Below are 27,895 nucleotides of genomic sequence, written 5' to 3'. Positions count from 1 at the left end.
ACGATGACTGTCTTGATGGAAAAGGGAGAGAGATTTGAGGGAGAGGAGAGAGGATTGCGAATCTTGTTGATAGGGAGACGAAAGAGAGAGAAAGAATATAACTGACGTATTTCACGCTTCAACAATAGGGTATATAATAAATACCTATTATGTTATAAAATATAAAAAGGTAACTATAACTAATAATATTTTGAAATTATTTTGGTTTATAATAAATAAGGTGTAATAGTTTTCTATAGAAGATAAAATTTCTTAATTTAGTAAGATTTGATAATGGTAGGTCTTTAAGTGGGCTAAGAATATAACGGGACACTTTTAAACTATTAAGTAAAGTAGAGGGATATATCAGTTTATTTTTCCAATATTTTATTGTGTTGAGAGGTATTTTCAAATGAGTTTTCGGTCCAAACGGGACCTTGGATGGAGCTGGATCGGGTCGGCTATTTCAGGTCTTTGCATAAGGGTTTTGGTTAGTTGTAAGAAGGGTATATGAGTAGTGGAGAATTTACTGAAGACCAGAGGCAGAAGCGCAAAACCCTGCCTTCTTCTGCATCCGCGCGGCTTCGTTGCCATTCATTGTTGTAATTGTAAAGAAAGGAATGAGCAGTTGGAAGAGCTTGCTTTTGCGACTCGGCGAGAAGTGCCCTGAGTACGCCGGAAATGCCGACTTCAAAGACCAAATTGTCAGTACACAACTTGCTCTTTTCTGAACTATTGTTTTTATTCCTAAGATGAATGCTGCTTTCACTTATTCTAACGGTTTTTCAAAGCATGCTTTTTAAATCCTTATACTTTTGCTATATTGCAGGAGGCATGCTATAGTGCAGTTCGCCGAGAATTGGAGCATTCTGGAGATGATATTTTTCCCGTAAGATGTCATCCTATTCCACTTATTACTCACTGTTGCTGTTTTTGGGTTTTCTTTTTCTCTTTTATAATGGAGAAAGCCCCTGTGAGTTAGTTGGCCCAACCCTAATTGTGCCCACTCATTAGTAAGTATGACCACACCTCCACTCTGCTTCCACTTAAATACCAAGATTCAGCTAGTAGCGAAACTCGTAAGGTGCACCTAACCCATCGTAGTTCATGCTCTGCGCCCTTATCACTCAGCCAAAGCCTTGGGGGCCTGCCTCGGTGGCTTTTCACTGTGTGGTGGGGGGGGGGGTTCCAAATATAAAGAAGTCAACCCAAGAAGAAGCCAAGGGGTATCATATGTAGTATATATAATTATTTTTTTGTTACCTAGTTACACGGTGTAACTTTCGATGTTGACACCCTTGAATACATGTGGCTTTGTCTGCATCTTCTTGATCATTGTTGTTGTTGTTGTTTATCAAGCGCAAACCTAGTTTCTGATTCATCTGCTTTTCCCCTTGATAATTTTTGGTCAATGTGTCAAATAGAACATTATTTCTGTCTTAAGTAGTGTTGGGCAAAACTAGTGGTAATCAACCCTCTATTTTAGACCACATGTTGGGGCTGGTGCGGGACAGAAATTGAAAAGGTTCCTCCTTTCTGTAGTGACCAAACATGATATAACCTTAGAAAAGAAAAAAGAAAATGGTCTATGTGAATTTTCAATTCCTTCTCCTTAGGCTTGTTATATGTGAGAAAATGTTCTTGCTCAGCTGAAAGGCTATGCTCTTGGTGGTTATCATTGGGTCAATAATAGTTAGATACTGATAGAATGGCGGAAGTTGGAATTTAATGCCGCTGGAACTGCAGTTGAGGTCCAAAGTCATTGCTTCAATATATTTAGAGCTATTACATTTCGGAATATCTGGGTTCGCTTATAGCATCTTCAGTGCTAACATATAAAGAATTTTTTTGATTAGTTTCTTGTGTGTAGTGAACTGAACTCATAAAATGTCAACGCGTCCTCCACGTGGCTGTTCTACTAGTCGTGAGAAATTTTCTAGGCATGTTGCCCTGCTTTGCAATGCAGTGTTTTTGGCATTATGTTTTCATTGGGGTGTTTACATGTAATGTAGTTGGAGAACCCGTCTTTGCAGCTATCTCTATAATGTATCCAGTCACTCCCTTTATTTATGGAAGGGTACCCCACCCCCAACCCAATCCCCCCCCAAAAAAAACTCGCATTGCCTAAGAGTTCCTCTTTCAGTTGAAGCTTTGCACTATTGTTTTCACTAATTAAGAGAGATCAAGTTTATGCTTCCAAGGAGGCTTATTGATATGGGTTTCTACTCCTGAGTTGTGTGCTAAATTTTGTGCTTTCTTGCCTATCCCTTGGCAGTTCCTTCTCCAGTGTGCTGAGCAATTGCCTCACAAGATTCCTCTGTATGGAACGCTGGTAGGTTTTCTTCTGATGCCCTTTTCTCGTTCGAGTTCCATTTAGTTCATGTTTTTTCCTGTTTGTTTCTTATTTTCTATCCTCTTACCTTTCTTCTTCACGTACCTGTGAATGTATTTGTAGTGATGCCAGATATAGACAATTGATAGTAAAAATATTTTTTTTAAAAGCAACACTGGTTCAGCATTTCACAATTGAAGCTTAAGAAAAATGTGCAGCTGATACTCTTTGAAACTCTTTTCAGTAAGGCTCAAGGTTCTTTTGGCATTACGTAATTTGATTCTTCTTATTAGGAGTAGACATATCGTAGATGAATCAGGAACATGATTCGACGGGAGAATATATTTAGGATCTAGTATAATTTAAACAGATTCTTGTTTTTGAGATGGGACGTAGGCAAACTTTACATTGTGTTACTATATCTCTTCTCATATATTTTCTTATCAATACAATACAGTGGTGCAAAGAATATGTATAGACTATTTCTAAATAATCTGTACAGGTTTTGCGCCTCATTGTTTTTTGCTACACTTATATTAGGTGTTGTGCTTGCCAGGAGTCCTTTTGGTGTTGTCGGAAACTTGTATGTCACTATACGGCTATGTGAAATTTAGGGAACTTCTAGTTTTGTAAATCCCATTAGTTGTCTTGCAAGTCAAGATCATTGAGCATTGGAAAGAAATGGTTTTCAAATAGAGCAAAAAAGGATATAGAAGATTAATACAATTGACTTAAGTAACTTTAGGTGAGGCATATATAATTGATTGATCGATTGAATTATTGGGGTATTAGCATTTCATGTTTGTTAGTTCCGCACACTAATGGTTTTTCTGTTTCCTTTTAACTATTTAATAATCTTTCTGTCTCTTCTTCTTAGTCTTCTCCTTCTCTCCGCCTCTTACCATGTCTGTCCATCTGCAGGTAGGCCTTTTGAATTTGGAAAATGAGGAATTTGTTGCGAAATTAGTGGAGAATGCTCAAATTAATTTACAGGTCAGCAAGCCCCAGCATTTGATTATTTTTGTGCATTGAGAAGAGAGTGACCTTACCTTCTTAAAAAAAAGTTTGCTGATAAGGGAAGCTTGGTCTTCTTTATCTTATTTTTACATCTTATATCTGTTTTTATAAGTGAAAGGTGGTCTTCTTTATCTTGTTCTTTATCTTTACTCCATATCTGATATTGCAAACAGGTCTTTTTATCATGTGGTTCCATATCTGTCTATCTGATATTGCAAACAGGTCTTTTTATCATGTGGTTCCATATCTGTCTATCTGATATTGCAAACAGGTCTTTTTATCCTGTAGTTATCTGTTCTGTTTTTGTTCATTAGTTTTGCACTATGAAATCAACTTGCCAACTCATCTGGATTCATTTTTTTTATTTTTTTGCTGCTTTCACTAGTAATACAGCAAAACGGTGCTTAAAATATTTAGAATATGGTATATTGACTGCCTCATGTGGGTAGTGCAGAAAGCTAACTTTGTTATATTCTATAATCAATTAGAAACTATAGAAATAAAAGGTCTTCAAGACTGAGAGAGATATGATGAGCACTAAGAGCTCAATGTTGTTTTAACTTATAGTTTAGGTATATAGAGAAGATTCCTTTTTGTATCCACAAGTATAAGTTAAACAAAACTGAGCTCTTTGTGCTCATCATATCTCTCACAGTCTTGAAGACGTTCTTTTATTTCTATAGTTCCTAATTGATTATAGAATATAACTAAGTTGCTTTATGCACTACTCTATTCTTTATTCTTCAACTAACTACTGCATTTGTCACTATTCTGGTTTCTCTCACCGAACATGTTTGACCCCCCCCCCTCCCCTCCCCCCCACCCCCACCCAAAACCAAACAACAACACACGCATGCCCCTCTCTCTCTATAAACAAGGATACACAAGCATCTCTACTTTTAAGTTGAGTTGAATAAACTTTATGGATCACAAGCCTAATGTTATATTTTGATTTGCAAGTGTTGACACCATTACTTTACCTAATTTAATTCACAAGTAAGTATGACACTTGCAGACCTGAAAGTTGAGGATCTAGACTGTTTTTACTAGGGAAAATTTCACATAAGAACAATTGGGATCCCTACTTTTCAATTTTATAGCCCACATTCCAATTTACAACCAACTAGCCCAAAAATAATAGGCTAAGATTCAACATCCAACTCCAATAGGTTCTCGAAATTACTATTTAATTTTTAAAAAAGATTGCTCAAGCTTTTAAGTTAATTTTCGAATCAGTAACTGTGACTCAAATATTAGTTCAACAAACCAAATCCATTTGGGTGGTGAAAATTAGATTTTTAACAAGTTTAAATATGTGGGTTTAAATTCCGAATTTGATTTTGTGAGAAATTTGGAGTGGATGTTATTTAGACTCGTTAGAAATAGTATAAGGAGGTTGTATATAAAATTTGAAGTCATTTAATGGAGATTTGGACTGGTTTTGAACAAGAATTGCAACTGAAAATCGTGGAAGAAGTTCGTCTACAGACGCTTGTATAAAAGTGTATAATAGTGTATAAGATGTATTTATACACTCATATACACTATTATACAAGATTATACATAATTATACAAAAAACTGACTTCGTCTTCTTCCTTGCGTCTTTTCTGAAATTTAACTCAAATATTGCTCAAATCTACTCCAAATCACTTCAAATTTAAATTTTGAACTCCTTTTGATATTTTCAATCAATTGGAACAACACCCAATCCAAACAACTAACAAACTCAAAAAATCATATTTTCGAAAGTAAAGCTTTGAATGGCCTTCAATGGCGGACTTCTACTCTTCAATTTTTTTACATTGCAACCAGGTGACACAGGCGGGGAAGCAGAAAATACATGGCCCCTTGAAGCATATGTAGAAGATGTGAGAAGAAGAGAGAGAGTGAAAGCAATGGTTGTGAGAACACAGATTTAACTACATAGCTTTTAGAAGCAATAGTTGTAAGAATACAGATTTTGAATTTACTAGTGCTTTCAAAATATGTACAATATGGGCTAGGTCTGGTAAAACTTAAAAATACGGGCCATTTTTTGTTATGGTGTGAAGTCACGTGTATTTTCTTGTAATTCTTTCTGTTTACTAGGGATGTTGTTTGACACCATTATTTGATCAGTTTTAGCCATTATGCTCTAGCTTTAGTATCTTCCAATCACATCAAAGCTAAATATAAAAAAGTGTCTGGATTTATGTCAGATTCAGTTTTGCTTTCATTTCCTATGCAATTAAGATGTTTGAATTAATCAAGTTGTCTCTTGCTTGCCCATGGATTCAGTGGTAGTTTGAAATGTTGTCCTATTCTGTGGTGTATCATTGATATGGGCCGGGTACGAGTTGCCCAACTCCTAGCTCACTCGGAGATGAATTCTACTATGTGTTGATGATCTACGTGTTGATGCAAAATCTAGGTCATTAACCCTATTTAACTAGTGTCTAAATGTTTTGGGTTCACAGATTGAAGAGAAGGGTCAACAAGGAAAAAGATGTTTAGTGGCTTCATAATGCTGGTAAAAGGATAATAAATTTCACAGAAGAAAAGTATAAGCCTTCTAGGTGTATCTTTTGGAAGATTTTTGTGGAACTATATATCACTTATCAGAACACTGATCTGAAGAGAACGTGATTAAAATTGTTTAAATATGTTTGAAAAGGCTCGCTTACACATGGCATATAAAAGAATGGGATAACTACATTGAACAATATAGGCTTATATTCTTTTGTTAGAGAAAAAGACAGTAGTAGAGGAAAGAAAATGCTAAAACCTTAATTTTGTAAAATCTTAAGTAAAAAATCTTAAGTACTGCGGGTATTCTGGTAGAAATATTTTCTTGGACCGCCAAATTTGATTTATCTCACGTTTTTTGTTTCTTATATTTATTAAAGCTAGCTTTGGATGTTGAAACCACCACAGAAATAGTCGGGTTGAAATGTGAATTTGCGATTTTACTGTTTGTATCAAGTGTCAGTGCTGTAAAGTAACTGGATCAACTGTGATTAGTTTTGGTGCTTAGAGAATTCTGTTGTTTTTATGCTTTTGGTATTTCCATCGCTTTGTGGAAGAAGGGGTATGAGAGAGGAGTTAGAGGAAGTTCCATCAATGTTAATTTTGTAATCAAAATTTGTTAGATAGGCTTGGGTTACTCTGGATGAGGTATCCGTTCGACAATTGCTGTTTTTCCTTCGTTTCAGGATGCCTTGGAGACTGGAAAGTGCAATAGGATCCGTATATTGATGAGGTTTCTGACTGTTTTGGTATGTCCTAGAAATCTGCCTCCTTTGATTTTTTCATGATCTATTCCAATTCCAACTAAGTCCTCTGAAGTTTTTCTATTCTGTTTCTATTTGAGTTCGAAAACTAAGTAGTCTGAGAGCAGGGCGTTTGGTCGCCTTTTGGTTAAGGTGTGGAGATATTTCGAAAAGAATGGAAGTATGCATAAAGTACATTTACTTTAGTTATCATCTGTAGTTCTGATCTTTGTGAGAAATTATGCCAACATTCAGAAAATTCCTCGAGACCAAGTTCATTAATAACCATAATTTGCATCCTTCCCTTCCTCTGCAATTTTGTTTTGATTTTACTCTTTCAATTAGGATCGGGTAACTAACATCATGTTACATTCGGACATTAAATTGAGTTCATTTCCTTTTTTACTCATTCTCTGTTTAACCTGCAACCTTGCATCACATTTGTTCGTGCCTTCACAGATAATTTCGGGCATAATCTGATGTAGCGAGTTAATTGATAGACAGAATCCCTTTTGTAGTTTCAGTTATTACTGATTCTAATACATGGTTTCTGTGGTTAGATGTGCAGCAAAGTTATCCAACCGAGTGCATTAGTGGTTATTTTCGAATGTTTATTATCATCAGCAGCGACTACTGTGGACGAGGAAAAAGGAATTCCCTCTTGGCAAGCACGTGCTGACTTTTATATAACTTGTATTTTATCATGCCTTCCTTGGGGTGGAGCTGAACTTGTTGAGGTAACAATATGCATTTGATCAAAATGCCAAAACCTGACAATTCTTGCCTGCAATTTGGTGACAATTTCGCCACGAATCTGAGCAACAAAAGCATGAATCTTAGTGAATTCTTGGTAGCAAGGCCATTATGGCACTTTATTATGATGCCACCCAAAATTGTAACTAAAATATTGAACTGCACATGTTGGGGTTGGACTGATTGGCAATATAGAAGGAAAATTAGCTTTATCCCCAGAAAAGGAGATAGGTAAAAGATTTAAGGCAGCATCCGCAATTAGTGCTGAGGCACAGTCATGAATCTTAGTGAATTCTTGGTAGCAAGGCCATTATGGCACTTTATTATGATGCCACCCACAATTGTAACTAAAATATTGAACTGCACATGTTGGGGTTGGACTGATTGGCAATATAGAAGGAAATTAGCTTTATCCCCAGAAAAGGAGATAGGTAAAAGATTTAAGGCAGCATCCGCAATTAGTGTTGAGGCACAGTTGATTGATCTCAGAATTAAGACATCTGTTAAAAGGTGCAAAATGTGGCAATGCTTTTCCTTTTCTGTTGCTTCTTTCTGGAAATGGTAAAGTTTTCATTAAACATCGAGTTAGGCCTATATTGTTGCTTTATGCATTTATACTGCATAAAGTCATCATCATGAAGGCCCTGAGGCTTGTGTGTCAACTTATATTTGTATTATTTCATTTTCTTTTGTATGGTTCCTACAATCAATATACTTTTTTTTAATTACGAGGAATTAAGACAGATAATTCAAGTGTCATGGTGATTGTCAACCATTTTGGTTTTTCTGAGGTTATATTTGTGATTCTTTTTAAGTTTCATAATGCGTCATTTCCTTTTCATCTTAATCATATGCATGCTTTTTTCTCATTTACTTTGTTTTTTTCACATAAATCTGAATTATCTACCTCTCATGTCAATTTTCAGCAAGTTCCTGAGGAGATTGAAAGGGTTATGGTTGGAGTAGAAGCCTATTTAAGTATTCGAAAACGTGTTTCTGATGCTGGGTTTTCTGTCTTTGAGGATATTGAAGAAACCAATAATGCTGTCAATGAGAAGGTATATTAGTAATAGATTTGAAAACTTGCCCTTTTAAGTTATACTAGCTTGTTCCTATGCACTGTCCGCTCTAATTTTCTGTTATCCCAGGATAGAGGATAGGAATGTCAAAGAAGAGCAAAATTTATTTCGTTACTACGAGACTCAGCTTATTTATTTTAAAGACCTTGCGTCATATAGCTTATGTAACACATGGACATTTGTAGCATAGAGACAAAAGTTTAAGATTAGTGGGCTGACATGACTTTCTTCTCTATGTACTTAACCCACGAGGAAGTACAATTATCACTATCAAACACACCAGCATGGTGTTTAATTATCATCAGTGGCCAGTTTGAGTCAACCTGAGTGTGCAGCCTTGGCTTTTGTGTCTCTGCTTTCTAGTATATAACAGGTAGTTTCCACTTGTGGTCCTTGATGGGTTGTCATATCATCGATTGGATGGACTTGACTGATAGAAAGAAATTGCTAAACATCAGAGATATTTAAGATAAACTTAGTGAAGATCGCTCTTCAATCAAAATAGTTTTTGTTTTTTCCCTATTATTATTATTATTATTTATATGCAGCTATGTTTGTACTATTAAGAGTTGAAATGTTTGATTTACAGGATTTCTTGGAGGATTTGTGGTCTCGAGTTCAAGATCTTTCCAGTAGAGGGTGGAAACTTGATAGTGGTATTTGTACTTTCCATCAATTTTAAAATTGTTCTGATCCTTTCCACTGTCAACATTACAAACTGTTCCTATTTTGACAAAGAAAAGCTGTCTCTCTTCTGCTCCAAAGAAGGCAAAACACTTACATAAGAATGGTAGGTGAATTATAGCCTGTTTGGCCAAGCTTCTCCAAGCCAAAAGCACTTTGTTTTTCAAAAAAAAGTGCTTTTTCCCCAAAGTTGAAGTTTTGGCCAAGCTTTTTGAGGAAAAAAAATACTTTTGAGTAGAAGCAGAAGCAGTTTTGGGAGAAGCAGGAAAAAGTAGCTTCTCTCCAAAAGCACTTTTTTGAAAAGCACTTTTGGGAAAAATACACTTAGAAGCAGTTTTTAAAAGCTTGGCCAAACACTAATTGCTTCTCAGAAGTGCTTTTCAAATAAATTAGCCAAACACAAGTTGCTTCTCACTAAAAGTACTTTTGAAAAAAGCACTTTTTGAGTAAAAGCACTTCTCAAAATAAGCTGATTTTTCCAGCTTGGCCAAACAAGCTATTAATGACTGTATATCATCCATTGCTATTTTTCTCTAAATAACAAATTAACAACCATAATTTTAAAATCCTCTAGGGATGTATAATATAATGAGCTGAGCTGAGTAAATTTTAGACTCAATCTAGTTGATTCTATCCAAACGAGATCTCAGCTAAGGCTCAATAGAGCCACCATTTAGCAGGTTTGATCTCGCATGCGTCCAATTTGTTCAGGCTCAGGATAGACTCCTTATAGGCTCTCAAAGGTATGCGAAAGAAAGCTATTCAGTGGACAAAGTTGTGTGTGGTGAAGGCAGCATGGGCAGAGGAGGCATACATGCAGTGGAGGCAGCAATCGACACTGTGAAATCCCTTGGCGGAGGGAGCAGTGGACTAGCAGTTGTAGAACATGGAGCAGAATCTCGTGTCGTGAAGCTCTGTATTCCATAGATTTGAAGCCAAATGGCCAGTAAGAACTGAGCTTAACCTAAGAGATTAGAGGACTTTGGATTAAGGCTCGAGATGGATGATGTTATAGTTTTCTTTCTGTTGAAAGGATAAGGGGGAGATTATGTTTTGGTATTGAGAGGAGAGATTCGACTTTCAATCTTGGAAACTCTTGCTACACACCCCTTTCTATATATTTATTGAATTCACTTATATTTTCTAGGTAAACGATAAGATTTTAATTCACGAAAAGAACACCAAGTGAGTGCTGAATATGTACTTGATTTTTTGTTTTTGAGCTTGATGTGAAAATCTAATAGGTATATAATACACACACACGCATATATATGTATATATATATATATATATATATATATATATATATATGTATATGTGTGTGTGTAAAGAAAAGACAAGGACCAGATTGGTTTGCTAGCCTTTCGAGTGTATCATAGTTGTTAGAATGTCCCACATTGGTGAGGGAATATGTTGTTGTCTCGTTATATATTCTTGGGCAATTCTCATTTCATGAGCTAGCTGTTGAGATTGAGTTAGGTTCAAGATCCATTTTTTAAATTTATTTTTGTTCCTTGTTTCTTTTTGGTGCACCCATGCAGTTCTTGTATGGAAGATTGTCTTTCGTGGGGAAGCATGTAAGTTTTTTATTTTTTATATACTACTTTTATACGATTTTTTAAAATTATTTACCTTATAATCTAAGTTGCTACGACACGCACCCATGTCGACACGACACTAGTATGGGTGTGGATATGGGATCCGTACCGGTTTTGGTCAAACAATTTTGGGTACTTTGACCATGAAGGACGGAAAAATTTGAGATGAGATACAATTTGATTCCCGAAATCAAAACCAAAACTAAATTTGAAGAAAATAACATACATTATCTAGGAAATCAATCCTTTATTTATCTACAACTTGAGAATAAAAAAAAGAAATCCACACTTACAAGCTATACGTAAGTATTCCACAAAATTTCTCATAATTTAGAGATATTTTTATATTTTTATTTTTTTGAATTATTTTTAGCCACATCCCTGCCCGTATCCATACTAGGATCCGTATCCCCGAATGTTGGAATTTACATCTCGAAGGATCAACCTCTAGATTCTCACCCGTGCCGGACACCCACACCCGTGTTCGAGCTACTTAGCTTATAATATTAAAAAAGTCAAATTTTACATGGTATTAATGCTAGATTCATTTCTATATCGGATTTACCCAATGTTGTGCCCTATGATATATTGTCCACACTCCAAGGGAGTTGCCAGGCCTAGACGTGCTAGAGGGGTATTAGAATGTCCCACATCAAGGAGGGAATTCATTGCCTCCTTGTATAGTTTTATTGGACAATCCTCACCTCATGCGCTATTTTTTTAAGGTGGAGTTAGGTCCATGGTCCATTTCTTACAATAGGGGCTAAGATATGCTTGCATTCATATTTGAGCCTCATGAGCTTGGGTGGGAGATGAATCGAGCCGAGCCTAAATCAAGTTGTGCCCAGGTTATTTGCTGGATAGTTTTGGGAATCAACCACTAACCCTTGCATCGAGGTAGGTTGCCTACATTACTCTTCCGGGGTGTGGCCCTTCCTCAGACCCTGCATTCAACAGGATGCTTTCTACACTGGGCTGCCCTTTTTGTACCCTTACTCCCGTCAATGAGGAAACTTGTAAATTGAAATCAATACATACTTAGCTAAAGATAGAGCACAATGAAAGAAAAAGATCCATATAAGTGATACTTATTAGTTAGAAATAGGCTTTAAATTTGTTACAATTTTTTTTTTTTATTTTTTTTGGAAGGGGGGGGATAATGGTATAAAGCTGTACAAATTGTCATTTAACAGTAGACTACTATTATTTTAGTTTGGCATGATGATTATATGAGTTGAGCTTAAAGAAAGAAGTGAGGATTTATATCGCCGACCCTACTTTGTTTGTGACTGAGGCGTAGTTATCGTCATCGTCTCTAATGTGTAATTCAACAACAACAATAACAACAACAAACCCAGTATAGTCTCATAAGTGCGAAATTCGAGGATAGTGCGCCTGCTGTTATACTGTTCTCGCTTGATTGAGGGACTTGTGACTTAGGTCATAGGTTCAAGTCTCGCATCATGTGAACTAAGCTATTAGTGCATGTTTTTGCAGTTCATTTTTCTCTTTCCCATTTCGAAGTAATGTTAAAAGTGACATTTTTTTTTTTGTTGGGAAAACTAGTTCCCAGACCGCACCTCTCTTTTGAGGCACAATTGGTTGCTGGAAAGTCTCATGATTTGGCTCCAGTAAGCTGCCCCGAGCAACCAGGTCCTTCTGGAGTTTTATCTGGAATTGCCTTTGGTAGACAAAAGCACGAAGCTGAGTTAAAATATCCTCAGAGGATAAGGAGGCTTAATATATTTCCATCAAATAAAACTGAGGTAATTGATTATTTTATATTGTGATGCTTAAATTGATCCTAGCGAAGGCAAACATGATAGCTGATTCGCTCATAGAGATTTGAATTTGCATATATCCAGCCATCCAGGCATATTAGATATCATGAAGTTCTTATTTTGTTATATGTCCTGTGTTTGTGCTTCCTGTTTTAACTAGAATTCCCTTGCTCTCCTTCCTCATCCTCCCCTCAGGAAATTTCCCCCCAATTGTCACAATTTATCTGTTATGTAGTGTAATTTTAGGTATTAAAGCAGTTTAATTGCTACTATAGAGCATGCATGTTGGGACTAGTCAATGCTAGTTGGTTTCTATGAATAGATGGCTTATGCTGAGGATATTTTGTTTGAGGGTTGTACTGACTAATGGGGATGAGTTACTCTAACTTATTATTTTTACTTGCTCATCTTGCCTTATCTTTTTGTTGTTTACCAGGATATTCAACTCATTGATCGCTTTGTTGTGGAAGAGTATTTGTTGGATGTGCTTTTATTCTTGAATGGATGGTTTGTTGACTCTCCCAGTTTTGGTTCTTTAATTTTAAGTAGGATATCTGTTTCATTTGTTGTGTTTGGGTTTAGGGTTTAATATTACAGGGGCCCTTGTGTATCTATGCTGCACCTAGTCGCAATGTGCCTTTGTTGTATCTGCTGAATTGGACAAGTTTCTTATTCCTTTTCTTTTCGGTTTATGCAAGCTAGTCGAAAGGAATGCACTTCATACATGGTTGGGCTGCCTGTACCATTCAGATATGAATATCTTATGGCTGAGACAATATTCTCTCAGGTAAGAACTGATGCACTTGCTTACTTAATAATGGACTTCTTTGTCCCATGATGTGTATATCTTTTACATTGATTTGATATGGCATTCGGCATATAAAATGAAGACATGTTGTAGGTGTTAGTATTAGGAATTAGTAGACTTTATCGGTGTTATTTCCCTTCCTTCGTAACTCTCTCTCTCTCTCTCTCTCTCTCTCTCTCTCTCTCTCTCTCTCTCTCTCTCTCTCTCTCTTTAAATTCTACTATTCTATAAGTGGGAGTTAAGTAGATCCCCATCCAAATGCTAGCTTATGGTCAGAAAATTCATTATGTGGACATTCTGGTGATTTTGGATTACTTTTGTGCATTATTTGATTGTTCTCTGGGCTTTAATGCTTTCTTGTGGACCAGAAATGACGGAATAAACCAGGAATTTTTCGTTCAAATATTAACTACGACCTGCCTTTTCAATATGGGCCCCCGGAGGGTGTGTATCTGTAAATGTCTTATAGCCCGTTTGGCCTAGCTGCAAAAAATCAGCTTATTTTGAGAAGTGTTTTTTCTCAAAAGTGCTTTTCTCAAAAGTACTTTTGGTGAGAAGCAGTTTGTGTTTGACTAATTAATTTGAAAATCACTTCTGAGCAGCAATTAGTGTTTGGCCAAGCTTTAAAAAACTGCTTTCTAAGTGTATTTTTTTCTAAAGTGCTTTTCAAAAAAGTGCTTTTGGAGAGAAGCTACTTTTTTCTGCTTCTCCAAAACTGCTTCTGCTTCTCCTCAAAAGCACTTTTTTCTTGAGAGTAAGATTTGTTCGATATGTGAGTGGTATAGTCACTACCTGTAAGGCAAGCCTGGCCAAACACTTTAATTCTAGAAAAAAAGCACTTTTGACCCAAAAAAAAGCGCTTTTGCCTCAAAAGGAGCTTGGCCAAACAGGCTATTAAAATGCAGCAATGTTATTGGCCAGAAAACTGCTTTACTGTAGCTGTCATACAAATTTTTGTTGTCTCGACCAGTTTACCCCAGTGCTCACATCATCTATATCCTTTCTTACACAATCAATTTCCTCCTCTCCCCCCCCCCCCCCAAAAACCCCCACCCCCCAAATTGAATTTCCTCACCTGGACTGTGTCCTCCACCCCATTATTAGCTCTGCACTTCAATTATTTTAGCTTACTGTTGCTGATTACTTATCAGCTATTTTTTTGATTGCCAACAAAACAAAAACCAAGTTTCTTCCCTTTTTGCTCTTTTTGAATTTATTTGCTAGGACGTAGGATAAACAAACTATAAGAAAAAGAAGAAGAAAAGGTAAACAAATTCAAAAGATTGTTAAAAATGTCAAACAAAGTTCACTTGTTTTCTCATCAACAATTATATTTTCATGTATTTGCCTGTCACTAGATTTACATATTGTCCTACTTTTAGCATGATGCTGGCTACGAATTATTTTGGACAACTTTTTTGCATTTGAAATGTTTCTTTAAGTAATTCACTTAATTTTATCCTTAGAGAGATGGCAGAGGAGGAAGACAAATATTGATTATGTGGCAAGCAAAAGTAGAAAATACATGAAACAACAAAAAAGAATAGCTTAAAAATTAGAAGATGAAACTTATGAACTTAATTACTATCAGAAGCTTATTGGTGTCTCTTTCTCGATTTTCCCTGAAAATTACTGTACCCTTATCATTTTACCCCAGCTGTTTTACTTTATGCAATTAAATATATACAGCTAAAAGGATGAGAGAGTCATATCAAATATACACATATACGCCTTAAGATTTGTGTTAATAATTGTATTAATTGTTCGTAAGGAAAAGCGGGAGGAAATGAGAGTGTTTCAAAATTTAGTTCGACTTGCTCTAGAATTATGTCATTAAAATGCTGAAGTAAAATAATTGAATGCCTATGAAGGTAATGACATTCCCCAGCCACTTGCTGAAATTAACATTGAAATACAAAATGTAATATGATATGTTTGATGGGGTGGATAACAATGACTTGGTTAGTGATGTCCATCTCAGTGTTGTCCATACTCATTTCCGATTATAACAATTGAATAATGTTATGATTCATGCTCTACCTAATCCAACCTTTTCTAATGCGAGCTTGGTGAATTTAGTGAAAACGTATTCAATAAAAAATTACAAAAAGAAAACTTGTCCCGCATGAATATTGAAAAAGAATATCTTATATTTAGCAGTTCCTATTCATGTATTAGAATGTACGTAATCACTCAACAACTCCATCATAAAGGAATATGTTGCCTTGACATTAACTTCAGTTCCCTGATAATCGTAAACTAAAGCTGCGAATAATTTTTTTAATCATACATAAATATGCAAAAAATAGAATCAGTCCATTTCTTAACTTGGTTTGTGTTATATCTCGCTAATTAAGCTTGGGCCCGTGCTTAGCACGTGCTAACTTCACAACAACAACAACAACAAACCCATCATAATCCCACATAGTTGGGTTTGGGGAGGGTAGTGTGTACGCAGCCTTACCCCTACCTTGTGGAGGTAGAGAGGCTGTTTCCAATAGACCCTCGGCTCAGAGAAGCATAAGCACCACGTTAAAGAAGAGAAAAACAAGAAGCGCAACAGTGAGCAGCCATGTAAAAGTAGCACAAATAACAACCAAATAATCAGGTGGCCGCAATGAAAGAACTGACAGGTAGTCATAGAAATCTAATGCCAACAGAATACTAAAGTACGTACTAATACTACCGGTATGACAGGGGGAACACTAAACTAACTACCCTAATCTTCGACCTCCACACCTTCCTATCAAGGGTCATGTCCTTGGTAAGCTGAAGTTGCGTCATGTCTTGCCTAATCACCTCACCCCGATTCTTCTTTGTCCTGCCTTGCCTCTCCTTAGGCCTTCCAATGTCAACCTCTCACATCTTCTGATCGGAGCGTCTGTGCTCCGCCTCCTCACACGTCCAAACCATCTAAGCCTCCCTTCCCGCATCTTGTCCTCAATTGAGGCCACACCCACGTGCTAACTTCACCTAGTTTATACATATAAAGGTAACCTGAATTTTCTCCTAGTGATAAATCTGGTTTTTTTGCCAGTGGTATTGTCAGCTCGTCACCTTGCTGTCTGTATGCTCTTGCTAATTCATGAATAGTTTATACTCACATCTCAACCGAAACCAAATGTGCACCACTTTGAATCTAACCAGTGGCCTAAACAAATGTTGAAGCTTTTTGCCTATGGAACACAACAAATTCATGTGTCATCAACACCTACGCAAACCCCCCAGAATAAAGCTAGTGCCTCCGTCACAATAAAAAGAATAGTAATGGAGACGGCCTGTCTCTTTGTCTTATCCCTTTAGCTGCCAAAAGATGTGCAAAAAGTGCCACTCGAAGAATGGAAAATTTTACGTGCAACTGCAACTTTTCTATCCAATTTCTCCTTTTCTGTCCAATCCATTCTTCCAAGCATGTAAAACAGAAAATTCTGAGTAATGTATCCTTCTCAATATCCAAGCATAACACTCCCAGCTCTACTTTTTAATCTTGATTCCTCTAATTCATTTACTTTCAAGAATGTCTGTGATTGCTCTTCCTCCAAAACATGCATTTCGAGAATTGGAAAATAGATTGTCTATAGCTGTTTTGAGCCATTTTCGGATATAATATAATTATTTTATTGATGTAAATCCAGTCTTCCTTGAAACGAGTACAAGAAAGCAAGAATAAGAATCTTCTCAGATGGGAGTTAATTAAGGCATTCCATGACATCCTTTTCTATTATATCTCTCAGCTTCGATGGAAAAATGTATGGAGCGAAGCCCTCTTGTCATCTGCCTTATCTCCTAAATAGCTCTTAACTCCTCTTTCATTCTTCCCTGCCAAATTGCCTCTGTGAATACCTTTCAAGTAGAGTGGTGGAATTTTATCCTATCTGGGATTGGTCTGTCATGTCCTTTATAGAGCTTATATAGAAATGTACCAGTCCCTCCAGAATTTTATGGTCCTCTCACATATTGGTTTATCAACTAGTGACTTCTCAATGAGTTTGAATGTTTTACGGATAATAGCCATTTTGTGGAGAATCTAGTATTGCTATCCTCTTCCTTCAACCATTTCACTCTTGATTTTTGTCTCAAACACACCTCTTTGGCATCAATGTTCTCTCCAACTGCCCTTTTAACTCCTTTCTCCTTGTACATTGTTCCCCCATCTCTTTTTTTCCTTGCTCATATAATTCATCATACTATTTTCCATCATTTAAAATATTCTCGCACTTGCAATTTTTTCAAGTCGTTACCAATGATTTCATTTGACTACCAGTCACCCTTCCAGTCTTCTTGATGCTGGTAGCTCATCCACCAATTTTTCACACTCTTCTCGAGTCTGTTGCACATATTTCCAATCTAAAGGAGGTGGCCTAGCGGTTTGAAGACGTGGAGTCACTACCCTGTAACCAAGGTTCAAATTTCAGCAGGGGTGACACTAGGTAAATTCTTCTCTTTACCCAAACATTGATGGACAGATTTACGAAAAAACCCAAATAAAATCTTAAGAGGAACACCATGGATTAGGCGAGCACACTTCCGTTGTGGGAAAAACCCTAATAAAATCTTAAGAGGTTGGTTCCCTGCACATGCGCCATGACATGTCCATTATATATTTTAAAAAATCAAAATCTAAAGGGGCTGGTTCCCCTGCTCTTGCACCACAATTCAGTACTATCGAGTTCTGATCGGATCCTGGTTTTGGTTAAGTTGCTAAAATGAGAGTGAGCTTTTCTTCCCTTTCTGCATAAACTGTGATGCTATATCATGGCAAATCTCGTGATATTACCTTGCGCCTGATAGTGGGAAATCATGTTTGTTAATCTTTTATATTTGGAGACAAAGGAAGTACATTGTTGTGAATAAGTAGAAGTTCAAAAGTAGAGCTGTGCTTGAATAAAACACCTCGTGTCTGAATCAACAAAGTCTTTGAAAAGCGCAGTTTAACATGTTGTCTAGATGATAAATAAAGAAGGAAGCAAAATATCTTTTCTCAAAATTTAGTCACATTAGAGGATAAAAGTGGTGAAATTTGTGTGTTATATTTTGCATCAGAGAATAGCTGTAAGAACTGCATTATACGGTGCATCAACTTGTCGGACAGAATATTTTGATATCAAGTGCATATATGAGCTCCTCATGCTGGACCATTGCAAGGTGTTAAGCTGTCAGGAAGTTTTAGTGATATTTTAATAACTGGGATCCGATGTCCAGGGTATCTGCTCGGAACTTTAATTGATGCACATTTGGGTTAAGGAATGTTTGTTATAGCCTTGGCTTTCTCATCTCTTGCTCTCAGGAGAGTAATGTAGTTGCTGCAGGAATACTTGCTAGAGGCAATATGCTTTATACCTACAACTTATCATTATATATATATTGCGTGTGTGTGTGTTCTATACCTACAGACCTTAACTCTGAGAAACCATTTCTATAGGCGCTTCTTGAAAATATCGTTTTTGATGGTCATCAACCTGAACTGGCAGAGTTGAACCTAAAGTTAGGATGAATGACATGTATTTCATTTATTTATTCTCGTAATTTTCTTTTTTATTTTTGTTGGGGGGACTAAATTGCAGGGGTTAAGTTTTGCCATAACCATAGCTGGTATACAAGAATTGGAACCTTATTATTGATGGAGCATGTTCTCAGTTTACGTTTTATTGCTTCAAATTGTTCCTTGCTTCATCATTGATGCCATGATAACATTATGGGGCTTCTTCTTCATCTCTCCTAATATCTTTTAAATTTGCAGCTTCTTCTGTTACCTCAACCGCCATTCAAACCGACATATTACACATTGGTTATCATCGATTTATGCAAGGTAATCCAAGAACTTCTAGAGCTGTAAGCTTATTTTAAATTTGTTTCTGGAAATTCCCATTGAGTGTTATGGAACTCAAAAAATTTCTAGTTAAAGATACGTCCACGGAAAAGCAAGTCTCTGACTGCATGTTTCTCTTTTTAGGCTCTGCCAGGGGCCTTTCCAGCGGTTGTAGCTGGGGCTGTCCGTGCTCTTTTTGATAAAATAGCAGATTTAGACATGGATTGCCGAACACGTCTCATCCTTTGGTTCTCACATCATTTGTAAGTTGAAATGCTACTCTTCTGAGGTGTTAATTCTGAATTAACTATTACCTTCCATTATTGAGTTGTGTTTATGTACGAGCAGTGAGATCACTCTCTCTTGAGATTTTGTCTTGCAGGTCAAACTTTCAATTTATCTGGCCATGGGAAGAATGGGCTCATGTGTTAGATCTGCCAAAATGGGCCCCACAGCGTGTGTTTGTTCAAGAGGTTTTGGAAAGAGAAGTCCGTCTTTCATATTGGGACAAAATCAAGCAGGTATCTGCTTACATAATTGAAAATTCCACCAGTTAATTGCATATTGATACTGAAAAACTTAATCTGGTCATTTAAGTTCTCAAATGAGTTGTACCACACTAATGGTTGCTGTAACAAGTTAGACGTTTGGCGCTTAAGTTATTTCAATGGCAACTGTATTACCTGGTTCTTGGAAAGAATGTCGCCGCAAGCACATATTTATATTCTCTCTTATTTTCTTGTGACCTTCAATAAATTGTCGCTTAAGTTATTTAAAGCACATATTTATGTTTTCCCTTCATTTTCTTGTGACCTTCAATAAATTGTCGTTTTTATTCTTTGCATTATTGGCAGAGAGCTGGAAGTTTCTTTGTAAAATAAGTAGATCTGAGAAGTACTTGAATACTTTACTCAGCACTTGAAAAGAGGGCATACAATAAAGCTTTAAAAAAGTACCTTTAATTGGATTAGAATATTATGTGAACATATATTAGTTCTTTCACATAATGTTTGGGCTAAAATATTCCATTATTTTTGTGTGTACTCTTCAAAGCAATAACACTTAAAATTTGTTCTGAAGTGCTGTGAGACAAATGAATTAATTTGCTTGGGTATGGTTCTTTGTTGTTTTTGATGTTAATATGTAATGCTATCTTTGATGTTCATTTTTGTTAGCCTCTAAATTTATCAAGTTACTCCTTAGTCCCAGTTTATGTGATACTCTTTCCTTTTTAGTTTGTCCCTAAAAATACATCTTTCTATATTTAAAAACAATTCAACTTTAAACTTCCTATTTTACTTTGAATGAGATGATTTATAACCGCACAAATATCTATGACTTGTTTTAGACCACAAATTTCAATAGTCTTTCTTTCTTAAATTATGTGCCCAAACAAACGACATAACATATTAATAGCTAAAAACAGTATTATGTGAAATTGGTAGATGTTTGGCCTGTTTTGTTAACAGTTTCTTTTAGATGATCTAGACAAAAGTTGACAAGATTCATTCAAGATGAAAGTTTTGAGCAAAGAAATCCAATAATTGAATTGCATGAAGTAATAATGAATATTCGTTTGAGAATGTAATGCACTGGGTGCAGAGTATATTAGGTGATACTGCTATTGCTTTTACTACAAGTATCAATTTATAAGTAACTATATTGTTAGTTCCAGTAAAAGTTGTATATTTAATGGATGTGTTCACTTAAATTCTGCACATGTATCCCATGTTTGCATATTCTTTTATATGAGCTGCTAATTGAAGTACTGCATGAGCATGTTTTTCTAGGAAAATATTTTAATAGAATCTGTGATTTTACCGCTATAACATTAGATAGGTTTTAGATGGAGTATACACTAGAAAGAAGTTAGTGACGTAGTTCATTTTTTCTTGGGAAGAATTTAATCCATTTCCTTATGATGCTTTAATGCAATTTTATTTAGATTTCTTCTTTCCCTCATTCTTCAACAGAGCATTGAGAACACCCCTGCTTTGGAGGAGTTACTTCCACCGAGAGGTGGACCACAGTTTAAATATAGTGCAGAAGATGGTACCGATCCAACTGAGCGTGCGCTCTCTGTAGAGCTTAAGGACATGGTGAAAGGTAGGAAATCTGCCAGGGAAATGATTTCCTGGGTAGAAGAAAATGTTTTTCCAGCCCATGGTTTTGATATCACCCTCAGAGTTGTTGTTCAAACACTTCTTGACATTGGATCCAAAAGCTTTACTCATTTGATTACTGTCTTGGAGAGATATGGCCAAGTCATCGCAAAGATTTGTACTGATGATGATCAACAAGTTAAGCTGATTAGTGAAGTAAGTTCTTACTGGCAAAACAGCGCTCAAATGACAGCTATATCCATTGACCGGATGATGAGTTATCGGCTTATATCTAATTTGGCCATAGTGAGATGGGTTTTCTCTTCATCGAACCTTGATCGATTTCATGTCTCTGACAGTCCATGGGAGGTAACTAACCCGATTTAACTAGTGTGGAGTCACTTCTTTACGGGCATTTTTATATTCAATCTCTTCTGAACTTTTTAAACGTATGTTCTCTTTGTAAAAACCTCACCCACCTTTTGTGCTGATGTGCTTAGTTTATTAGTTCTCCAGTCCAAGTAATGCATACCCCCCCACCCACCCACCCAAAAAAAACTCCCTAAATGCACGGGCAACCTTATACACACCAGATATGAAGCGGAAGATCACTTAGGTCAGCTAGTACTTTGTGTTAGGGCTCGGGTGAACACGTCGACCATCTCCTTTTAGATTGTCGAGTAGTCTCGAGGTTATGGTGGGAAATTCTAAGATGGTTTGGAATGCTTGGAGTGATTTCGGACATCGTGAAAGAAGTAATGTTCAATTAGAATTGTATTAGACGGAGGAGAACATATAGGGCGTGGAATGTTGGTACACTAGCACAATAGGAGAGTTTTTGAAGGTGTAGAAATGAGTTTTGTGCATTTGAGTAGCTTCTTATCCCATGTTTCTTTTTTGTGAAGCCATGAGGTTCCTTTATGTATATAAGATTAGATGTTCGTAGGAAACCATATCTTTGTGTAGGTTTTCTACTATTTGGTATACTTGTATATAGGCTTTTCTTGCCCAAAATGATGTTTATTACTTTATCAAAAAACATAACCATCTGTAGCAAGTACCCCGTGATTTCACCTTAGATTATTTTTAAGCTTAGAAGTGCATGACATTCCAATGTCATTAGTTACAATTAAAAATCAAAAAGTTCTCCATCAGTGCAGCACATGTCATTACGTCAAATAAAAATTAAAATGCTAAAAAATTCTTCCTCATTCCACGTAAAAATAAAAATGCTAAAAAATTAGTATATAGTGTATTGAAAAATATGTATTTACTTTTAAAAAACATTATTTACTATTACGAGAGTTAATTTTGTAATCTAATGTTTAAAACTATATATTGTTAATACCCTCAATCTTATTAATCCACCTTACTCGGCTGTTATGCTTTTAGAAATTTGATGTGATACTTTGAAACTAAGGGTTGATTGCTTTTGGAAAAGGAGTCGGAGTTTTGTGTACTAAACAAGAAAACTAAACAAAAAAAAACGTATTTACATACACCTTAACTCATTTAAGAGTTAATTGGGTGATTTTCACAAATAGCATATTTCCGTGCCCTTATTTATGTTTTGATCCTGTTTATGTTAGTTCTTCAAAAATAATTTGAAGTCAAAACGTGGAGCTTGCAGGTCAGAACTTGCCCGCAAGATCGTTTGAAAATCGGATGGATAGGTAAAGACTTGCTCTATCACAAGTTCTAGCGGATCGTTAGGACTTTAGTGCAATTGTATCATAACTTTGGTCAAATTTGGACCGTTAAATTCCATTTAGATTTTTTTTTTTAACTTTTAGCCTTTCAAGCACAAGAAAAGTTGGGATAATCGTGCTTGCCACATGGTGGAATTGTGGGTTCTAGCTGTGAAATTTTCAACATTAAGGTGCGTAAAAGGTTTGCCCGGTATTTAGAGTGTGTAAAAGGAAAACCTGTGAAAGTAATTTTTTTTTTTTTTGGGGTGTCGGGGCTGGAGGGGCTTAATCCCCTTAGTCATACGTTTGAAGTTGATTCTATTGTGGGTTTTTCTGTTCCTGCTTTGGCAGGATTATTTATTACAGTTTTCAATTCCCTTTTCCTGCATTTTTGTCCTTCTGCAGATCCGCTCTTAATTTTATGATCTTGAAGTGTGTTTGGCCATTACTGCGTTTGTGAGAAAATCTCCTTTCTATATTTTAAAGGAAACTTGCAACTTTTTATCTTGTCTGAATATTGTGATATGCTTTGTGTCCTCTCTGCATTACTAGTTTTTTTTCTCTTTGCCTTTGCAGCTCTACTTTCTGTTTTGTTATGATATATTGTAGTTTGATCCATGATTAAGTGTTTGTGTGACTGTAGATCCTCAGGAATGCTGTCAGTAAGACGTATAATCGGATTTCTGATCTGAGGAAAGAGATTTCATCCCTTGAGAGAAGTGTTGTCTTGGCAGAAGAAGCTGCATCTAGAGCCAGAGATCAGTTAGATTCTGCGGAGTCTAAGCTGAGTATCATGGATGGGGAACCTGTTCTTGGTGAAAACCCTGTAAGAATAAAACGGCTGAAATCATATGCGGAAAAAGCAAAAGAGGAAGAGGTGTCTGTTCGTGAATCTTTAGAAGCAAAGGAAGCTCTTCTTGCTCGAGCAGTTGATGAAATTAAGGTATTTTATGTTGTGGTCATGGATATAGCTAAAGGAAAAAATCAACTTGTATAATAATTGAAAATCTTGGATCTGGAATGAGTGCTTAAAATGCTGCCAAAATTATGTGTGGTGTTACAGGTTTTGATCCTTTCATTGTATAAAGGCTTCTTGACTGCTTTAGCGGAACCCCTTAATGATGCATTCAGAGATGGAACCTTGCGGCCCTCTGGTCAGGCAGATGAGATGAACATTGACCTTGAAGATTCTTCTGTAATGGACTTGGACAAGGATGATGGTGGAAGACCGAAGAAAAGGTGGTGTATCCATTAATTGTACCTCTTCATTGTGATGTAGCTAGGACAAGGTTTTTGTACTTATTCTGTTCTTTTCTTCTTTTTGCTTAATTATTTTAATCTTTTGTGTTGGTGAGTTACAGTCATCCTAATGGAAGCAGAGAAAGAAATGGCTATAATCTTGATGGAAAACAGCAATGGTGTTTATCAACTCTGGGTTACCTCAAGGCATTCACCAGGCAATATGCTTCGGAGGTAAGTACTTGTCATCTAACAATTACCATATCGGACCTACATCTGCCACTACTAGTTTTGTCAGCCAAAGTGACGGGAGCCCTTCTCTTATAAAGAATGTAGTGAAGGGTGAATTGACCTTTTTTTTTTTAAAGTAAAGAAAAATGCCTAAGAGTTGTGAAAGTGAAAATAAAAGGAGAGGTTCAACCATATCTCTCTAATATCACTGAGAGTGTGAATTACTCCCGTGCTGCAAACTCATGGACCTAACTGTTAGAGTTGCTTAACCTGATCTTTCTTTGTTTCATTTGTTTGGTGATCTGCAGATATGGCAAAATATTGAGAATTTGGATGCTGAGGTACTAACTGAAGATGCTCATCCTCTATTTCGAAAAGCTATATACTGTGGCCTGCGAAGACCTTTGGATGAATGATGAATAACTCGGTTTGCTTGCACTTGATGTTTCTGTTGAGTTATTGTCTGTGTATCATGAGTATTAGATTTTGTTATGTTGATTAGATCATTTTAGTTGAATGTAAAAATAGTTGGAGCAAAAGCAAACAACATTAGCAGGAAAAATCGTGTATTTTTAAGACTCTAGAATTCGTTTCATTTCGGTCTAATTCAGGTAATATTTCCCGAATGATTTTTGACTTTGAATGCACATTTATTCCTTCCTCTTGGGGTCATTGTTACACACACTTGTACATGTAAGACAAAGACCAAGTGTAATAAGTGAATTGTGATGGATCCCCCTATTCAACTACCCATCCAAGAGCATTTGGCTTCATAGACTAATCTATTCATTGGTAGGGCATTTTTTTCTCTCTGTTTTGCATGATTTCTTTGTGTGTTCTTAATGTTAAGGGACGAGATAATCATCCAAGTTCGGGAATCTCAACTGGAATACTTCATTGGTACTGGTTATGAGCCACATTCAGCGAAGAGTTTCTGGAATGGGATAGAATGAAATATTATGCACATGTTTGGCTCATATTTTATGTTTAGGATAGCAGGTATCTTTATACATTTTCCAGCCCTGCTTAAGGTTTAAATGCTGCTCAGAAAACACTCAATCGATGGGTTTATTGTTGCTAAAATACATAAGTTGACGGATTTGCTTGATCTGATTTTCTTCATTTCAAAAAGATTGGTACTATTACCTTATTAGTCTATTTCAAAACAATTGATATATTTTAATATTTTTTTTAATGGGCGTACCTATAGCCGCACAAATGCTATGACAAGTTTAAGACTATAAGTTTCAAAAGTTTACAGCCGCACAAATACTATGACTTTACATATCTCAAAAGTCTTCCCCTATTTATTAAAGTTTATATCGGTCAAACTAGACAATTAGTTAGGGGGGGGGAAACTAGCCAAGTTGGCCAGCTTCCTTGATACTGTAGTAACGGGAAGTTTGACAACTAACAGACTAGCAACTGTAGACAAATTAATTCGAAAACTAATAATTTATTCTTATACCAACAGTAGTGGTTCCTAGTTCAGAGCATAAACATGATACTTTATTATTTCATTTACTGTAATAAGAGTTGTATGTTAATGAAAATTTTGTGGCCGGAGGGGGGGGGGGGGGTTGAATACCTTTAAGAGAAGGAGAGATTAGTTGAACTGACTTCTAGTTTAACGATTGCAGAATTATGAGCTACGGAAAAATAATATAAAATAATGCTTATTAACCCATCAAATTGTTCCAGTGTCGATCAAAAAAAGAAAATCAACATGTTGTAAGCGTTTAGATGCTCTCTCGATGACAAAGATTTTATTACCATTTTTATTACTCCATTAGTTTATTACCATTACACACGGGACCCATGAGTCCACTTGTTAAATAATAAAGAGCCTTATATAAATATGAGTTGGCATGTGACCATGATAACAACAGCAAACATACGTAGTATTATCTCATACCGTGGGGTCTAGAAAGGGTAGTTATACGCAAATCTTACCCTTACCTTGTGAGTATAAAGAGGTTGTTTCAATAGACCCTCGGTTCATGAAAGTATAAGCACCATATTAATGAAAATATAGACAAGAAGAGACAGTACCAAAAAGCCATATAAAAGCAGAATAAAAACAACAAGACAGTAAGATGATCAACAATGAAAGAAAACAACGGTTAAGCATAAAAACCTACTACCAACAGAAAGCGAGATTGCGTGTCAATACTACTGTTATGAACACTCTAGACTACCTACTCTACTACCCTAATCCTCGACCATACCTCCCTATCAAGGGTCATGTCCTCGGTCAGCTTATTTTGATAGAAAAGATTGAAAAACATAATATTTAAATACAATACAAAATCCCACAAATACTAAAATGAACACTTCCCAAAACCTGGTGTCACTGAGTACATGAGCATCTATATATTACAAGTATGGATAATATGGTCTATAATAATCTGAGACCAAATGCAATAAACAAAAAAAAAAGATAGGGAAGGAGAGACAAGGTTTGCGAAACATGGCACCTACCTCTAAATCTCTAGAAAATCGACTATGTGAAAGAATCAACCATCACTGTATTCAGGATCACTTGGATCTACACACGAAGTGCAAGGTGTAGTATGAGTACAACCGACTTAGTAAGTAACAATAATAAATAAGGAACTGAAGATAGTGACCAGCTACACAGTTATAGTTCATTTTCAGTAATTCCAACAGAGAATAAACATGCTTTCAAATCCAACAGTTTAAGTCAAATCAATTTATACAGCTCAAGTTCATGTAATCCAGATATAAAATCTTTCAGAGAGTTTCACAACAATGACAAATAGTAACTAAGTACAACAACAAATGAAAAACAAGTACAGCCTCTCAGGGCAACAGTCACACAACTCGTCACAACAGCTCAATCACTCGGCTCTCAGCCCTTAACACTCATGCTCAATGGGTACCCGCGCTCACTGGGGTGTATAGACTCCGGAGGGGCTCCTACAGCTCAAGCGCTATAATCCGCACGGACAACTCGCGTGTTGCACGGACAACTTACGTGATATAGTATAATAATATATGAATCCGCACGGACAACTCACGTGCTATAATAATATCTCACAATCAGGCCATCGGCCTCACTCAATCATAAATCTCTCCAGTCTCTCGGTCTCCCAATAATCATGATACTCAGCCCAAATAACAATAATATAATGCATCAATAATGAACAATAGAGACTGAGATAAAATAAATAAGTAAACTGTGACTCAGTACAAAACAATAATGTAGCAGATAATTCAACATGCGCACGACCTCTATGGATCCCAACAGTACTAACATATAGTCTAAACATGATTTCTAACATGACTTACACTTAAATTTCCACAATACATAGAGAGTATATAGCTAACAACAAGTTATTCAACTTTACAGTTTCACAGAACGGACCAAGTCACAATCCCCTCGGTGCACGCCCACACGCACGTCACCTAGCATGTGCGTCATCTCCAAAATAATTACATGACACAAAAATCCGGGGTTTCATACCCTCAGGATCAGATTTATAACTATTACATACCTCAAACCGTGAAATTCTTATTCCGCTA

The 27,895-nt window shown here is 36.3% G+C and overlaps 1 protein-coding gene across 4 annotated transcripts; it reads left to right on the top strand.

Annotated features, from left to right (window-relative positions):
• The first annotated feature begins 329 nt into the window (after positions 1–329).
• LOC107827611 (nuclear cap-binding protein subunit 1) lies at positions 330–25,100 on the top strand. Of its 4 annotated transcripts, none has more exons than XM_016654784.2 (19): positions 330–683; positions 809–868; positions 2,255–2,311; positions 3,233–3,304; positions 6,521–6,583; positions 7,138–7,314; positions 8,257–8,388; positions 8,999–9,065; positions 12,258–12,457; positions 12,909–12,979; positions 13,175–13,259; positions 19,021–19,089; positions 19,234–19,352; positions 19,472–19,610; positions 21,063–21,560; positions 23,523–23,822; positions 23,943–24,118; positions 24,241–24,352; positions 24,658–25,100. In XM_016654784.2, exons 1-19 carry the CDS (start codon positions 600–602, stop codon positions 24,763–24,765), a joined length of 2,589 nt encoding a protein of 862 aa, XP_016510270.2. In that variant the 5' UTR covers positions 330–599; the 3' UTR covers positions 24,766–25,100. The 4 variants fall into 4 exon arrangements, with proteins under 4 accessions (XP_016510270.2, XP_016510271.2, XP_075083109.1 ...); XM_075227008.1 differs by having other exon boundaries at positions 355–683; positions 2,255–2,315; positions 3,237–3,304; XM_016654785.2 differs by lacking the exon at positions 21,063–21,560.
• Positions 25,101–27,895: the final 2,795 nt, after the last annotated feature.

The sequence above is a fragment of the Nicotiana tabacum genome, chromosome 12, assembly GCF_000715075.1.
Source record: "Nicotiana tabacum cultivar K326 chromosome 12, ASM71507v2, whole genome shotgun sequence".
Taxonomy (NCBI): Eukaryota; Viridiplantae; Streptophyta; class Magnoliopsida; order Solanales; family Solanaceae; genus Nicotiana; species Nicotiana tabacum.
This window is presented reverse-complemented; position numbering and strand designations above follow the sequence as displayed.